General features: G+C 44.4%; 1 protein-coding gene across 6 annotated transcripts in view; it reads right to left on the minus strand.

The window, feature by feature from the left end:
- LOC142584701 (BTB/POZ domain-containing protein 6-like) overlaps positions 1-18,257 on the minus strand; it is a 119,661-nt gene that overhangs the window by 57,360 nt on the left and 44,044 nt on the right. For all 6 annotated transcript variants that reach the window (XM_075694900.1, XM_075694899.1, XM_075694902.1 and 3 more), the window contains one exon: positions 9,939-10,024. In XM_075694900.1, the coding sequence (XP_075551015.1) occupies positions 9,939-10,024 (86 nt within the window). The remainder of the gene's footprint in view (positions 1-9,938; positions 10,025-18,257) is intronic.

Consider the following 18,257-nt stretch of genomic DNA (forward strand, 5'->3'; position numbering starts at 1 on the left):
AACGTTGCAAGGGTCAGTTTCCATTGGCAGCCTGTCCGGACCCAGGGATTATTAGCACCCTCTGCTGCGTTGCAAGTGTAACCGCCGCCTTGGTCAGGTGCTCCGCAGCCGCTGGAGACTGAGGGCCATTGGTTAATTGAAAATATCATTAGGAAAGCTTCATTATTTGTAGGCTTTATAATCGTTGTGGTCAACAGCAACAAAAAAGGTGCCTTTCGATTCCTCACGTTCAAACTCGTGGGCACGCAACAAATCGCGAGTGGCAACGATAGTGGCCACATTTACACTGATACGTTAGAAGTGTACCCTATTAATACACAACGCTTGTAACACAGCTAAACTGCTTGTCCACCCTTAGCGGAAACATGCCATATTAGCATAGTAGTGAAGACAAATGCCGCAGTTTTCGCAGCTTGCCTGCCATGTGTTTCTATGCCACTGGCAGCTAAGCGTGCCCATCTCTGTTTCTGTCTCCTCAAAGTTGACATGGCTCATTATTGCCACAAACTTGCCGATATTAATGATAGTATTCATTACCGATTCGGAAGAAACTGTTTCAATGCATGTAATGTACTCGCAACAAGAAAAAAAGTCGTGTTCGGCGCGTTCAGCTTGCTTCGCCGGCTGCCATTTTAGTTTTGGTGTCCTGCACTGTTACAGCGGCATCCACCTGTTTGTTGACCTGTTGTCATCCCGCAGCTAACGTGGGATAAAAAAAATTTTTTTTTTCTTTTTGCAGAAAATTTAACCCGCGTAATGATCACACCCCCAAATTTGTGTAAATATTTTTTACATAAAAGTGCGATCATTATGCAAGAAAATACGGCATTTTGCATGCCTTTTTACTGTCACCCAGGGATAATAAAAGTTGTAAGTGAGATATGTAATCTGATCCCCGTGGCAAGAAAAAAAAAGAAAAACACCGTACATATGTATGCCAAAGCTTAATTTTATTTTCGATAAACAAAACAGGCAACATAGTGATTTCAATAACCTTTTGCTCAAAGTAATTTTACCTTTTTTCTGGCCGTTTGCGTGCACCTACCCTGTGAACTAAGTCGTGATCACTGCTCTATTTTTTTTTTTTTATTGAGTATATACGCTTGGCTACATAAATCTTGACTATGCGTGTCACATTAAAGATCGTGGCAACCAACTGCCATCACGCACAGGTGGTCTGTCTATCCTGACCGGGACGTTCCAGAATAAATCGCCAGAAACAGCATTCCGCTTAAGTCTCCGACAAACAAATTATTGTGTGTTCAAATGGGGGTAAATTTCTTGAGGAATAATTTCCGATGGCCTCATCTCAGTGAAGTGTTTGTACGGGGCCGAGAATCACGTGCACATGTATTCGATGTCATAGGCATTTTTCTTCATTTTGTGCATGCAGTTTCTGTTATCACTTGATGGTGGTGTTTGGAGGCTTGCGTGATAAAAGTTGCCTCCGCCGTCTGTAAATGCAAGAGCACTGTACTGCTTTTGGTGGACGTGATCTCCTGATATATATGCCACCGTTTTACTTTGTTCTTTTTTTCTCCCCCGGCTTATTTTCAGGCTGTCTGCTTCTCCAAAGTTGATCTCAGCACTTGTGACGGCAGGATAGCCGCTTGAAATAGCCTGTTGTGTGATATGCTCTTCAAAGACAACAATTTTCATGACTCGAAGATGCTTGTACACTAGTTGTCTCATATAAAATGCTCCACGTGTCACTTGTGTGTGGTGTTGCATCCTAAATACAGTGGAACCCCGTTCATACGTTTTTCACCGGACTGAGGAAGAAAAACGTAACCGGGAAAACGCAACAGTGAGGAAAGCTCCAAAAATGAATGAAAAAAGTGCAGCTTCAACTATAGACAATTTATTTCCACAGAGTGCGCTTAGAACTTAAAAAAAGTCTAGAATGGTGGCTTGCCGTTTCTTTCGCTCGCTAGAAATCACCACACGTTTCTCAATAACCTGGAAGGCCGCATTGCTGTCAGCGTCGCTGTGAGGTGCGACGTACGTGTGGAGGAGGTCCAGAGCCGCGACGGCTACTCCAAAGCTAGGATTTGGCAACTCCCCTGCATCATGCGGCTCGTGCTCCTTGTCGTCACCGCGCCACGGCAATGGCAACGGACGAAGGAATATCCGCGAGAAAGTTTGCCCTCTTTGGCGTAATCATGCTAACGTGCTAACGATTGTTTAGTATTGCTGCGGAGCGCGCGCGTCCGAGCAGCCCGGTTGCGCGCAGCGCGGCGTGGTTTCGCGAGAAATGTAAACAAGTGAGGAGAGCTGGCCCGATAGGCGGAGCAACGCCATGAGCAACGCCAACTTCCGGCTTCCCTTTAGCTATAGCTTCACAAAGAGTGACGTCACAGCCTCTCCCGAGTTTCCTTCCTCCGTGAGTCGAACCATCCAACAAACCATGCTATGGTGGCTAGCATGGTTTGGCTAGCATGGTAGCACGGTTATGGTGGCTAGCATGGCTAGCCACCATAACCATGCGGTGACCATAATCACAGTGATGATAGTGAGAGCATTTTTCACGAATGGTCACCTAGTGGCGGCCTCTCAAACTGGCGTGCGGCTTCTTGCAGCCAGTTTCATAGCCAAGCCCGGTCAAAACTCGTCAAAAGCCAAAATGGCAGTTGGAGCGCGTTGCCTACTTTAGCCCAGGCGGGTTCGGGTTGCGACGCACCATGCGGGAACATTTCCACAGCTACTACGTAACAGCGGGGTTCCTTATACATTGGATCCTATGGAAGCTATACCGGGACCGGATGAAAACGACATAGCAGCCGGGAAAATGCAGCAGTGAGGAACGTAACAGCGGGGTTCTACTGAAAATAGAAAATTTCAGAATACAGCAGGAAATGCCACAGTGCTAAGCTTGCTGAACGCAAAGTTAGCAGCGCATATTTTTTACCTTGATTCTTCCCAACACAACGGCATGGTCTGAAACCAATCGAGCATGTCCATTGCAATTAAGCTTCTGCCTGAGTGCTTGCTGACACTCAAGTCTGTTCTTTTAGTGAATGTGACCTCTGCATAAAATTTTCTGCCTTCTAGATGTGCTCATGAAGAGAGAAAAAAAAAGAAAAGGCACGAAATTGTGCCCAAAACCGTAGTCCATTTCCTGCAAGGGATCGATACTTTTTTGTTAACAATTAGGGGTGTGCAAATTGAAATTTCGAATACGAATAGAATATTTTCCTTATTCGAAGCATATTCGATTCGAGAAATGCATATTCGGAAATTCCCGAATATTTAAGGTCGGCTGAATAACGGTGGAAATAGGTGCGAATAACTGCAAGTAATTGAGCAATTAACGAATTATATCCTTGCTCCGCATTCTCCTAAGAACATGTTTATACACTGAGAACTTCACATGATCCGCTAATTATCTGTATGCTCTGTTTCAGTCTACCTGCTTCAGGTCCGTGAGACATGATCAGTTTCGGCTTCTTTTTTACCAAGCTTTATTCCAGGGCTCTTTCATAATGATATATGATGTACTTTTGGGCTCTGTAAGTATACCCAATAAAACATGTATCTAGAAAATGTTACCATGGACAATTCTTAGATGTTTGAAAATTAAAAAGAAGAAAATATATGTTCGAGCAGAACATTTAATCGCCATCGACAACTCCTGCCTTGTGTTCCCACTTTTCTAAGGGGGTCGCTGGCTCTTTGCTACGTGCTGCGCTACTGCTCTGTGAGGCAAACGCAAACCACGCTGAATTCGCCGCTGCGCTATTTGTAACTATATCGGTGCTGATAGAGCCCTCACTCAAGCGTGTTCTCCAAGAATGGCATCAACTGAAGAAGACGAGCCACTGAGCAAGCAAGAAAAGAAAGCCGGAAAAACTCTTTCGCGGTACTACACAAGACTCTCGCCGTCGACAGCTCAGTGCAAATCGTGCGAACGTGTTCCTCAAACGCCAACGGGAACGACTACTACTCTTCAAAATCACATGAAACAGCACCCTTTGTTGATGAAATAGTACAAAAAAGACACCGCTGCAAACGTGCCATTGAAGAATCAAGTGACCCTGGACGGTATACTACAGCAGAGACAGCAGCCATTGTCTCAGAAGAAAGCAAACGAACTTAACCAGAAAGCGGCAGAAATGGTCGCCTTAGATCTTCTCCCTTACAGCTTTGTAGAAAACCAGAGGTTCAAAGCATTGATGAAAGCAGCTGCACCGTGCTACTGTCTGCCAACTGCCGCATGTGCTCGTCCCGCACTTGTACGACAAAAAAAGAGCAAAGGTATGACACGAGCTGCCAAAAGCACTTGAACAAGGGACGAGCACTCTCGCTTTTATGAGCGATACCTGGACGTCACGGGCCAACGAGGGCTCTGTAAGCCACATCTGTCATTTTCTTATGGTGAAGTTCGAGATAAAAAGTTCCCTTTGAACACGTGACATATGTCGGAGAGTCACACGGCTGTGAACATAGCTGCATCATTGGAGCAGCTATGCACAGACTGGGAGATAACAATCGACTGCATGAATTACATCGTGACAGACAACAGTCACAATATCCGAGTGGCTGCTAGGAGACTGCTATGGCTCCAGCAAGCCTGATTTGCGCACACTCTGCAGATGGTGAACAGTGATGCGATGTCATGCACTCCGACAATCAAAAGACTCTGCAAGAAGGCGAAAGTGATTGTAGGACATTACAAACGTAGCCCTAGTGTGCAGAAGACTGAACCATCTGAAGAGGCAGTTGAACAAAGACGCACTTTATGTTGTGCAGGATGTTGACAAGATGGAACAGGCAGTACCTCATGCTCTCGAGGATCCTTGAACTCAAAGAGTCCATGACACTTGAGCTCACCACTTTGGACACGAGCATAGATAACTTTATTTGACGCAACTGTGATCTGAAGTGCTGAAAAGTACCCCTCCTTGTCATGTCAAATTGCAATTATTTTTGGAATGCTGCACTGCTTCGAAGGTTGCAAAGGCAACTCGGGGTTTGCTAACAATCTTGCAAAATGTATCAAGACCCGTTTTGCGGAGTGCGAATTTGACGAAGTGGCCAGCCTGGTCATGTTTCTTGAATCAGCACTTTGAGGCCACAGTTCATCAGGCATCTGGTCAGATGATCTGGCTGAAAGACCTTGTGACAAGGGAGCTCCAGGCAGCTGACGTGGAACCCAGTGGGGACACTGCTGTGCCAACATAGACTTCGCGTCCTCTGGTGGCATCCAGTGTATGGAATGCGTTTGACGATCTAGTGATGAACAAGGAGAAGACACACTTGGCATCTGCCTCTGAGAGGGAAGTTACAGACTATGCGGAAAAGCCTCTTCTGGAAAGGGGCAAGAATCCTTATGAGTGGTGGCAGTCAATTGACCGCTTCAAGTACCCACTTTTTAAGTGCACTCGCCCAGAAGTACTGGGCCATCCCTGCCCCCCTCAGTTCCTAGTGAAAGTCTTTTCTACCGGTGGAAATGTTGCCACAGTGCATAGAGAGCACTTACTTTCTGAACGTGTTAAGCAGTTAATTTTCCTTCACGATAATCTGTAACAAGCGTTTTACCTGACAGATCATTACCTGACATTATTTGAGTGCATTACCTATAATGAGTGCCTCGTTAACCTGAAGCAGCCATATAAAATGCAATATTATTTTTAAAAGGGTAATAAAGCTATTGTTACCTCGTTTTGCAATTTTTAATACTACACATATATTCAATATTCGAAGACAGTTTTTTGCCTTATTTGTATTCGATTCATATTCAAAAATTTCAATATTCGCGCACTCCTATTAACAATACTAATATGCTAGTAGTACTTCAAAATATAGGCTACTCAGACGATGTTCACAAACTTTCTCTGAAGCGATTTTTCTTTCGGCATAGCACATATTCTCATTTTTAAAGCCCTCCGACGTCTTGGTGGCACGAAAAAATAGTGACTACCATCACCATGCGCCTGGCCACTGGCGCAGCCGAGTGCAAAGCAGAGCCACAGAGGAAGCTTGTTGCTCTTATAACACGCAGAAATGCTTCTGCACAAAGCTTTTCTACAGAAAAACTGCCATGCATCACACAACACTAACAACACAGCAACAGATAAAGCAACACCACCAAAATGACCAAAAGTGAAAGCAGAAATGAAACCAGAAGTGCCACGAGTGAAGAAAGATGTGATTGCAGCGCCATTAGTTTGCGTGATCACCACTTTGGCTACCTCTCAAACAGAGCTGTGAAACTGAAGGACAGTAAAGCCTCGTTAATTTGACCCTCGCTAATTTAGAAAATTATATAATTTGGACTCATCCTCTGGTCCCGGCAGGTGCATGCATTATTTAGTGGAATCAAACTTTTGTTAATTGGGATTTATTTGGCCTCACATAGTTTTCAGACAGGTGTCGGAGCTCGGCAATTGTGGAACGCGGGAAATGTGCGGCGCAAATGAACAAGAACGGTGCTAGTGTCCAACCGAAATGAAGCACCAGTGTCCGCATCGCCATGGTCAACAGCGGAAATCATACGTGAATGACAGCAACGCTGAAATGCTTCATCCCTATTTGTGCTACTAAAGCCTTTATATGCCTTTATTCTTGCGTTTAGCTCCGCTCTTGACACTGCGTCGGCCACGTGCCTTCATAACTGCGTAGTCGCCATCCATGATTGCATCGAGAGCGACTGTGGTTTCGTCCGCAGTTGTTGCCACAAAGGGTAGTGTCAGCTAGACTAGGTGCACGTGTCGGCCACGCGCCTTTATAACCGCAAGTTCGCTGTCTATGGCCGTGTTGTAGCGGTCGAGGTTACGTCTGCCGCGTTAGCTGTAAGCAGTAGTTTCCTTTTGACTCGGTGCTATCTTGTTGAGGGTGAAGAGCACCGGCTACGTCATGATGGACGGACAATCGGTTGGCGACCAGCTCACTGGCGAAAAAATAATCTTGATGGGCGCGCGGTTGTGAAAAACCGTGCTGTCCCATGCGCTGCGGCCGTGCTGGGAAGGAAGTCGCGAGGCTTGGGCCACAGCGAGTGCTAATCAGTTACAAGATGATGACGAGAATTGCCGTTTTAAACACCCATTTTGCCCAAAATGGAAACAGGATTTGCTCGTTCATTCAGTAAATAAAAGCATGTTGACGTAGTACGCACTCGTTTATTGTTTTCTTGATATCCACGATAATTGGACAGTCAATTAATTCGGACATTTTTGTCAGTCCAGTGAAATCCAAATTAACTGTATGTCTAGAACGTTGGCCAGGCCATCTCAGCATGCCCGCTCTTTGCACATACGGCAGATGAGCTCTAAAATGGGGTGCGCAGCCACAGCTGTGCTAGAAAAAAGGAGACACACGCAAACCTCCACCCCCTCCACCTTTCCCCTTGCTAGCACAGGAAGATGGCACTCGTCAAGCCACCATCCTTCTCAGTTCACCCTCACCCGTTTTCACATACACACAAGGACTGCAGCGCATGAAGCACAATAAAATGTTATTGCACTTCGACTTTATATGAAACACAATGCTGCTCCACTCTTGGTCCAAGACCATCTTGGCGCCAAGAGGCACATTTGCAAGCAGCCGCTTGTAATTCAACCATTTAGCTATTTGCGCCCGTGGAAGTTTATTTTTATTGCTTCGGTATCCCTTCGTGGCAGTACCGAAATTTTGTTCTATTGAAATCGTGTATACAGACACTTTATGTTATATTTAGGTTCTAAATACATGGTGTTCTATGGCCAACAAGTCATAAAAGGTTAAATACTTCGTTATATCAAGGTTTAACTGTATTTTGAAGACTTATGTTTAGCACCGTTTGTCCTCTATATGCGAGTCAGTTCGTGCCAAAACAGTAACCAATATTATTTTCTGGTTTTGACTTGATTCGGGTTCAGGCACGTTCTAAGAATATTGGTTTGGGTTCAGTTCTGGCTAGAACTCGGTTAAGCAAGTTAAAATTAAATGAGAAACATTGCAGTTCCATTTATTCGTATGGCTGGCAAAACCAATTGCACATCACCGCTGTCAACAGCACAACCACACACTGACATCACGAACTACGGAAGGTCGTTATATATTAGGCTCTATGGACAATGGGTTAAGAATTTGGTGCAATTCTATGTTAACTGCTAGTAAGCTCTAAGCAGGTACATATTAACCATTTGATGGTCAATGACGTAAATATACAGTGCCGCGAACAAGTCCGAAAATGGTCGATGCCGTATATTTACCGCGCCGTCTGTACGCTTAAAAAGTGCGCCAAATTCCTAACTTTTTCTTTTGTCATGTTGCTGCCACTATGTGGGGATACAGTGAATTTTTTTCGCGCGCCTCCCTCTCTCGGTTTTTGTTGAATGGTTTCTTTTAGCGCTAGTTTGCTCCCGCGCCTCTATATACTACCGCTCGCATATTGGCATGCGCGCGGGCGGGCGGCCGTTTGGATTTTGTTTCGCGGCCGGTTTCGGCTTTTTTTGCTTGCGAAACTGATGGCTATCTTGTTTCAAATCGCTCAAAGGGCGACTGCTTGTTTATCGCTCGTTTAGTACTCACAGGGGTGCGCATAGGAAGGATGCCACCGTGCATGCGTTTCCGTTTCTTTTTTCTTTTTTTTAAGACTCGCGAAAACTAACTGCCCTAGCTGGTTGGCGATAAGGTCAACATTAGCGGAAGTTTATCACACGTGTTGCTTTTTTTGAGGGGCACACAACCATCAGTTTTCTTGAGTGCGCGCACCTACGCAGTTTGATTACGCTACGGACGTACATAGTAGTGTAAAGCTAGAACTGCAAGGCGCGTTTTTCGCTCGCGAAAAACGTTTACAACTTGTTTACAACTTCACATATAAAAAGGAGTGTCGTTCGCTTACCACCGAGCAGAAGAGGCGATTGCTACTATTAAGGGGGATGCTGATACTGAAGCAAGAAAAAATGCGGGTCAGGAGGTATATGTGGGTGCGGCCTGCATGGTTGAGAAGAGAGCGAGTACCATACACTGGTAATATTATTAGCAAATTGTCTTGCCATAATTAGCGATGAGACGCGACGCTTCTCCACTTTAGTTATTACGGCCTCGTTGAAGGTTGCTTTCTCCATTTTAGGTGAATACGATGCGCAAACAACACGATGTGCGAACGAAATCACGGTAGCACGTGTTTTCTATGACGCGCGCGCCAGTTTTGCAGAGAAAAAAAAAATATTTACGCCAAGGAGGTTCCGTCGAGATGCGCAGAGAGCAGGGCCATCTGGCGGCAAAAAAAAAAAAAAATCACGTGACCAAATGCCACGTGACACCTGAACTCTGATTGGCGGACGCGCCGCGCGACGCGTCTTTTTCTACTCCGACCGGCAGCACGCGGCGGCACGATTTCGTGATGGATCATACTGGGCACGTGTCAAAATGACGCTCGCGTCACACCATCCGCACGTCAATCGCGCCTTAAGAGCAGTTCCGCCTTAAGAGCAGGAACATTTGGCACTTGTGAAATATTCTCGTGTGCGGATCTTCAAAGTTTTGAACTATGTGCATACAAATACATCAAATTTTTAATTCTGATAAGTTTATTTCCATTTTTATTGTTGTTATTCATGAATGAAGAGTGCATATATATCAACGCAAAACATTTTTTTTCTCACTTTATGGTCACTCTAGAAAAATTACGGTAAATTTTTTTCGAAATAAGTCCCTAAGAAGAATTGGAATCTGCAATAAAAAGATCGACCCTGGGCGGTTGCATATGGTGAAAAAAATCGACCCTCAAAGGGTTAACAAGCTTTTACTAGACGACGCACACACACAGCACGGCCACACTGCCTTTTCGTTTTGCGTTTCTTCTAATATTTTTGTGTGTATCACTGCAGCAAAAGTTTTCAGCCACGAAACAAATGCCCTGATTGCAAGCTTTGTATCATTGCTTTAAATTATTCGTGTCACCATCGGCATCCCAGCAAGGCAAGAAATTTATCTCGTATGTGTTTTACCAGTTGCGGCGCGGGTGGCTTCGGCTTTGGGGTGGCTTCTGTAGGTGGTGCATTGAACTTGAAAGGTGCTTTTGGGTCTGCCTGCACTAGATGAGAAAAAAGCAGGCTCAGAAAAAAGAAAAAGACAATCAAATAAAAATTTGCAAAATATTGCATACTCAACAGATGTTTTTGAATAGCAGCCCAGAAGATTGTAGAGGGGGTCAAGTGCGAAGGGCACCCACCTACTACAGATCGTCATGATGTATGGGGTTTAATAGTGCAAGGATCAGCTCTTGCCAAAGAGCCTCAAGTAGTTGATCATGGGATCATGGGTTTCATGCTTTTGCTAATCTATGAAAGCCATATAGAGAGGCTTATCGTACTCTGTGGATTTATCGATTACCTGGTTGATGACATGGATGTGATCCATTGTAGAGTATCCCCTCCTGAAACCAGCCTGTTCCCTTAGTTAACTGAAGTGCAGTGCTACCCTCATTCTATTAGAGATTATCATGGCGAATATTTTATATAATACCGGAAGTAAGCTAATGGGTCAATCATTTTTCAATTCCTTAATGTCTCCCTTTTTGTGGATTAGTGTAATGTTGGCGTTCTTCCAGTTCTCTGGAACCCTTGCAGTTGATAGTTCATATAAAGGGCCGCTCTTTTCTTTAAGCATTACGTCTTATCCCTTGATCTGGATCTACCACTGACTGCATCTTTCTTAATTTTGCTAAAGCTTTTGACAAAGTTAATCACTCACTGCTATTTTACAAATCCACTTGTGCTTGTTTGGATTTGTGCTTTCCTTACCAATTGTATGCAGTTTGTCTCTAGTAACGGTCGTGACACCAACTACAGTACGATCAGGTGTTCTACAGGGATCTATATTTGGGTCCTTACTCTTTCCGATTTATATTAAAGGGCCCGTGAAACGGTTTGGACAAATTTTGTAGATGCATAGGGTACAGCTAAAGTTAATCATTCGCGCCACAATTTGTGTGAAACGTCTCACATTAAGAGAGTTACAAGTTACCCTCCTCTATAGCCATGCATTTTCTCCTCAAATCGGTCGCTGAGTGATCGAGGCTAAGCTCCGCTTTAACTGGCTCTGCGTCATGATGGCACGTCATGTCGTCGACTTCCGGTTCTCTAGGAGCGTGTAAAAGAAGCCTCTCCAAACTCTTCGCCAGCTGCTTGGCAGTCGACCCCAAGCGAGAGCTATAAGCAGCTTGCATTGCGAGCATTCTGTTGCAGTGCCGAACATGTCTGGTATTCCGGTAACCACAGGCAAGCTGGGCGTTGTGACCGAACAGTGGAGGCATAAACTCAAGCTGATGAAGGAACTTTAGCATAGACGTGTGTGAGCTGCCTGATTGGTCTCCACGGTCCAGCCACCCGTTGGCACAGAGCTTACAAAGCCAAACAAAGAGCTTATATTGCTCTAACCAAGTGTAAAAGATTTTAAACATTTACAAGAACGTATTAATGAATACACTCCTGCAAAAAATTTACACCAGCAGCAAAGAAGAATACATTTAGTTACTGCTACAGTGTGTGGTTGAGCTCTGTGCCACCAGGTGGCTGCACGGTGCAAACCATTCACATTTGCGCTTATGCTCGCCCCGTGAAACTGGACGGTCAAGCGGCCAGGCCCTGTTCGTTTGCGCTTGCCTTTACCCGAATACCGGACTCACGAAACGTTATTGTGGTAGTAATTCTCCGGCGTAAAGTGACAGCCGCAAACGCGCAAATCCTGGCACCGATCGGATAGCAGAAGTCCGATGCGCTGCAGCCAGTACGATCGTCTACTGCCTTGCAGAGGGACACGATGTTGCAGTTTGACATATTGCAAGTCGCTACGTTTGCAGTCCACAACGAAACAAAGTCGAATCATAGTGCTCGCGAAAAGACTGAGACTGACTCTGACCGCGGAGCTCTCGTCAAAATGGAGCACGTTGTAACACAAGCAGATGACGCTTGATGTGTGCCGGAAGTGCTTAAGTGTAGTGAGAAATTGTTCTTGTGCATTCTCTTTCTGTTACTTTCTTTTTATAGAAACAAATTAACTAACATTCCAACTATTACAAACATAATTTGTTCACCATAAATGTGGAAAAATTATTGATGATGCACCCTGGGGAGCCACTCGGATAGCTCGCCCTACTGACGTCAATTGGGTGATTTAAGTCATATGGGTAGGGGTGACTTAAAATTCCACCGAGCAGTGGTGTACATTTTTAAAACCTTATAATAAATTACACGCTTTATGCAGAGCACTTAGATGCGTCAATTAATGATCAGAAGGACCTACTCTAATGACTCGGTATGTTTGTACAAAATCGTTTCAGGGTCCCTTCAATGACCTACCGTATTTACACGACTGTAAGTCGACCACTTTTTTTTACATTTGAAAGTCTGAAGTTGGCGGGGGTCGACTTACAATCGAAACCAAAACACAGCCCTGCCAAAAAAGCGAGACCAACGAGAGCTACAACGTAGTTACAATTTTATGTTTGCTCTATGGCCCTACCCGTATCTTTTCACTATCCCGTGTGTTTGTTCGCTTTCGGAAGGGTTTCGCAACATTTTTGAGAGTTTTACAGTGCATGCAACACTCATGGGGGGGGGGGGGTAATAGTTGGTGGAAGCGCCGCTGTTCCCATTTGCAGCGGCACCCTCAGAACGGCAGCGCTTGCGGGGAGTGTCGGTAGTTCATGGAAGAGCAGACACCGCTAGCAGGTTTCTCTTTCTCTGTTGAAAGGCATTGGCATTGGCTTGACGCTTTCCACTTGACTGCTGGCTATGTGCTACTTGTACGCTTCCCCAGTCGTCATGAGTGCTCCAGGCCCACTAATCGTTCGGCACTTGTTCACAGCAGCATTCAAGAGGGCTTCAATCCTTTACGCCTTCACTGCACAGCGGGTCGCAATTTCGATGTTTCTGAACGGGTGGTGCGAGAGTGGCGACTGCAGCAAAGCGAAATTTCCACCTGTGACGGCAAGTGAGAAATTTCCCACGTGCCGAAGCTGGACGCTTTCCGGAGCTGTAGGCTAAGCCTGCAGCGTACGTCGCTGAAATACGTGATCGGTCCCTGCCAGTGAAGTGCGACATGGTCATGAAACAAGCCCGAACCTTCGCCTTTATTTTAAGGCCCTGCTCCGCCGTGAGTACAACGAGTGGCTGGCGGCAGAAGACCGCGAAATTACGCCAACCGGACCTGTCAAAAGAGCCTCCCTGACGGCTGCGTGTGGTTGGGTGCATTCGGTGTGGGCTGCTGTTCCCCAAGATGTCCTGGTGTGGTCGTTTTCCAAATGGGAAATTTCGCTGGACCACGACGCGCTGTGGGACCGCAGCAACGAGGACGATGGCAGCACTAGTGAAGACGAGTAGTTCAGTGACCATGTCAGCTACTAATAAATTTTCATTATCGAATGCACCCTCGGGTACGCTCTCTCTCTCTCTCTCTTTTTTTTTTCCTGTCACGCGATATGGGGGGTCGACTTGCAATCGTGTAAATGCAGTACCTAATAAATTTCTTTAAAAATATGCTTATTCACAAACAATTGTGTAATTCATCACTTAATAACAAATGATAATGAAAAAGATTTGCATGCCATTCTCAACAGTTGCAACAAATAGGAAATGGATTTAAATGTATCTAAATGTAAATGCATCCATGTGTGTCGCACTTCATCAACGTGCCCAAACCACACTCTCAATAATACTGTCATTTCTTATGTCTCCTTAACCAAATGCCTGGGTGCTACCTGTACCAGTAACCTAACGCGGAAGGATCATATAGATTCAATCACTGCAAATGCCAACTACAGGTTGTGATATATTAAACTTAACTTCTCCTTAGCACCACATCCGTTAAAAAAATTAACCAACTAGAAGCAATACAAAATCGCTGCATACATTTCACACCAGACTGCCACCATGCATTCAATGCATATATCCTACGCGAAGTCTGAGCTTAACCTTTCCATGCTTGCAACACGCCGGCAGTTGTCCCGCCTCCGCTTGTTCCACAAAGCATTTTATCACAATCACTACCTTCAAACACTTTTGATATAATCATCACCATACACCTCCCTATGTGTTGAACCTGTACTGAAGGTAAGTGTGCCAAGATGGAAAACTGTAACATATTCTGAATCTTTCTTGCCGAAAATTTGTATAGATAGGAACTGCCTCCCTCAGAGCATTGTACTACTAACTGATCTCTTTAATTGCGAGTGACTTCCGTTCTTGTTTCATATTGCACTGCTTGTGTTCCTCTGCTTAATTATATTTGTACTGCTTTGTATGTCTGTCTGTTTATGTGCAACTTTTCTCTTGTATTGTTCTTTCTTTTTTGCTCATGCATGCTTCCCTTTGCAAAGGCCATTTCACATGCAAGCGACGGCGGTGGTCGCGGCGGCCAAGCGGCAGTGCGGCGCGCAGACGCAGCTTCGGTTCACGTGCTTCGTTTTGGTGCGACACATGCCACTGTGATGCACAGTGTTGCTTGTGGAAAGCGCCCATGAGCCGCGGGTTTCAGCGGTCTTCAAGAGCTGCGCCTTGCTCCACATTTCCATGTTCTGGCATGCTTGAGCAGTGGGTTTGATCGAAGTATTAAGTTGGTGCTCCACTTTTGTGCTTGTAAACATTGCAAAAAATAAAAACACTGTGTATGGAACGGTGAATAAAACTTGTTTTATTCACATTTATGTCTCTTTTAGCTCTTTATAGACGAGACCCTAAAAGTCTTGTTTAGTACATGCGCACAGATTAGCCACATGGAAGCAAATGAATGGGTTGGTTCGTATATCCGTGATCTGAGCTTGAAGCACGTGCATGTCTGCCAATGGCTCTTGTTTTCGGATGCCGCAAGGCATTCGGGTGCCATCTCGGCCACCCGGATGCAAGAGGCCTATGGATGGCTTTCAAAGATCCTCGCATCCCTTTTCACATCTAAGCATTCGAGGAGAAAGGCGGCCCTTGTAGAGCTCGGGGTACTTCACCTTTTGACTGAAGAAACATGAACAAACAAAACTACGAACACACTAGTTCGTAGTTGTGAAGAAGGGGGAAAAAAAAGCACCTACATGCACTGCAAACAGAACGCATGGACAGCCATTTCATCGTGTCTGTCCGGGCTCATATGTGGTCACCCGCGGGGGAAGAAAGAGGCAAGAAGAAAACAGCGTGTGGGGACAATCTGGTTCAAAAGAATGGAACTCGAAAAGGACAGATGGAAACAAGCAGCAATTCTGAGACACCGACGGACATGGCCGACTCGAGCGACGCTGACATTGACGTTATGGAAGTAAGCGTCACTTGCAACGATGAGTACCTTCGGCTTCAGTACATAACTTCTTCCCAAACAACCCTCCTCTTTGTTGCGAAAATACTTCCTTTTAGCATCCCCAAACAAGCAGACACTGGACAACTTGAGTGATGAAAAAGCTTGTTGAAAACCACACAAGACATGCAAACTGGCAGCGGATGTCGTCTGCTAGAACCGTCTGCTTGAGCGGCCGAGTTCTCTGGTTCCCTGCACCGGCCGCGCTTTAGCCACGTTCCTGCCACGTGATCTTAATGTCACTGCTCAAGCCGCTCCACCATTCGTTGCCACTCTCACCACTCGTGAACTTTCCCAAATGTTGCAATCATGATTGCAGGAGCACGTGCCACTCTGAAAACTGGTATTAGGAAAGGAGGCTTGCTCTCCCGACGGGTGCCGCACTGTTTCTGGGCAAAATCGCTAGCACGTGAAACAGGCTTAATGCTGTAAAGCCATGAGGGTAAAAATAAATTAAACGTATGCCTATCTACATATCATATGCCCTATTGCTGCATTCTAAATCACAAAAAAATTTAAAGGGACACTAAAGTGAAAAATGATTTCTTCTGCATCAGTAAATTACCATTCTACCGCACCAAAAACACCACTCTTACAACGGTAAGATGTTTGGTAAGCCAGAAAACGCACAACAAAATACGGGTGGCAACGCCTACTTAAGTTCCCGCACCTGGGGGCTGTGACGTCTTGGATTCTGATTTTTTTATTTATTTATTTATTTATTTATACATACTGCAGCCCGTTAGGGCTATGGCAGGAGTGGGTTTACATGCGAAGAAAACTGATTATGATATGGAGAAACAAGAACATAGAAATATAAAGATGTGAAGGAACTATACATCAGCAATAGCATTTTAAAAATTGAGAAATGGGTAACAAATGAAATATAAAAATCTGAAGGAACTATACATCAGCAATAGCATTTAAAAATTGAGAAATCGGTAACAAACGAACTTTGGCAGGTAACAAATTCCACTGTTCAATCATGCGGGGAAAAAAACTGTATTTGAAAGTGTTAGTGCGTGGATGGAGTGGTCTGATATTAGAGGCGTGATAAGCTCTAGTTGAAGTCGGGCAAGCAGGCATTAAAAGGGAGGGATCTGATAGGTGACAAAGAGAGTTCTTATAAGAATAGAAAATCTTCAGAGATTCTATGTGCCGCCGCCTAGAAAGAAACTGGAGGCTTAATTCCATAAGAGCAGCTGACGGTGAAAAGTCTCGGTCGAAGCGACAGTAAACAAAACGAATAGCCTTCCTCTGGACAGACTCAACACAATTAATTTCACATTGTTTATATGGGCTCCATACGGAGGAAGCATATTCTAAAATTGGGCGAATCAGTGTTTTATATGCTACTAATTTAGTGTCCCTCGGAGCAGGAGACAACGTCCAGCGGATGTAACCAAGTTTTTGTAACGCTTTACTACAAATGTAATCTATATGTTTAGACCAAGACAAGGCGGGTGTAAAAATGATGCCTAAATATTTGTATTGAAAAACTCGTGTTAGTGGTACACCGTTGCATATATAATCATAACATACGGGCATGTGTCTGTGAGTAAAAGACATTAGAACAGTTTTATCAAAATTTATGCTCATTTTCCAAGTCGCACACCAGTCACAAAATGAAACAAAGGAATCTTTAAGGCGCTGATGATCAGCGAGTGAGTCAACTGGGCTGTACATAACACAATCATCTGCATAGAGGCGTATTTTAGAAGTAACATGGTCTGGAAGGTCGTTAATGAACAATAAGAATAGTAGAGGGCCAAATACGGATCCCTGTGGGACTCCTGAGGTGACATCGACTACCGACGAATCCGCAGAATCATAGCACACGAATTGGGAACGCAAAGAAAGGAAACTGGAAATCCAAGACACTAACTGAGGGTTATTTAGAATATTATGGAGTTTCAAAAGCAATTTAGAATGTAGTACAGTGTCAAAAGCTTTGCTAAAGTCAATAAAAATGGTGTCAATCTGATTACCTAAGTCGATGTAATGGGAAAGGTCATGAGTGAACTCCGTAAGCTGTGTTACAGTACTAAAACCGCGCCTGAAGCCGTACTGAAAGCTGTTCAATAGGTTATTCTTTTCAAGGAACAGTATTATATGCTTATAGATTATGTGTTCTAGTATTTTACATGAGGTTGCAGTTAAAGAAATGGGCCTATAGTTAGATAAAAGCTGCCTGTCACCAGATTTATATAAAGGTAGTACTTTAGCTCTTTTCCAGGAAGAAGGCACAACGCCACTATTAAGGGACTTCTGACATATAATAAACAGATATTTAGATGTCCATTGCGAGAATCGTACTAAAAAGGAATTCGGAATTCCATCAGGGCTGGCTGGCTTTTTAGTATCTAAGTTTAGTATGAGATTCAAAACACCTTCTAGGCTAATGTTGATATCATCAATTGCATATGAATCGTTAGTTGCAAATGTTGAACGACTGGAATCATCCGAGGCGAATACTGACTGAAAATATGTATTAAACGCTTCTGAAATCTCTAATGGATCGTTAACAACACTGTTGTTGAGTTTAAAAGATGTGGAAGAAGAAGAGCCAGGAGATATGAAAGACCAGAATTTACGGGGGTTAGACTTGAGCAGTTTCGGCAACTGAACATGATAGAAGAAATTTTTGGCCGAGGTGGTTTTTTTTTTTCTGGAGTTCATTTTTTACCTGAGCCTACAAAACGCATCTTCTGATAGAGTCTTCTAGGGCCTACTAATTATATATAGCGGTACAGATTGACTAGACTGTGTTCTAAAGGAACCAAATATTAAACATGGCAAGTTTCGGGAACCTTTAGTCAGCCAACGCGGCCCAAATGCGAAAACATACTTTGGAATCACTGACATCACGCTAACGTACCGGCGCTGGGGTTTCGGCGCGAAATTCAAATACTGATAATTGTACCTTCATTTTCTCCTCTAATAATCAGACTATTTTTTTGAAATGACTGCATGCAGGGTTCTCAAAC

This window comes from Dermacentor variabilis, chromosome 6 (genome assembly GCF_050947875.1).
Source record: "Dermacentor variabilis isolate Ectoservices chromosome 6, ASM5094787v1, whole genome shotgun sequence".
Taxonomy (NCBI): Eukaryota; Metazoa; Arthropoda; class Arachnida; order Ixodida; family Ixodidae; genus Dermacentor; species Dermacentor variabilis.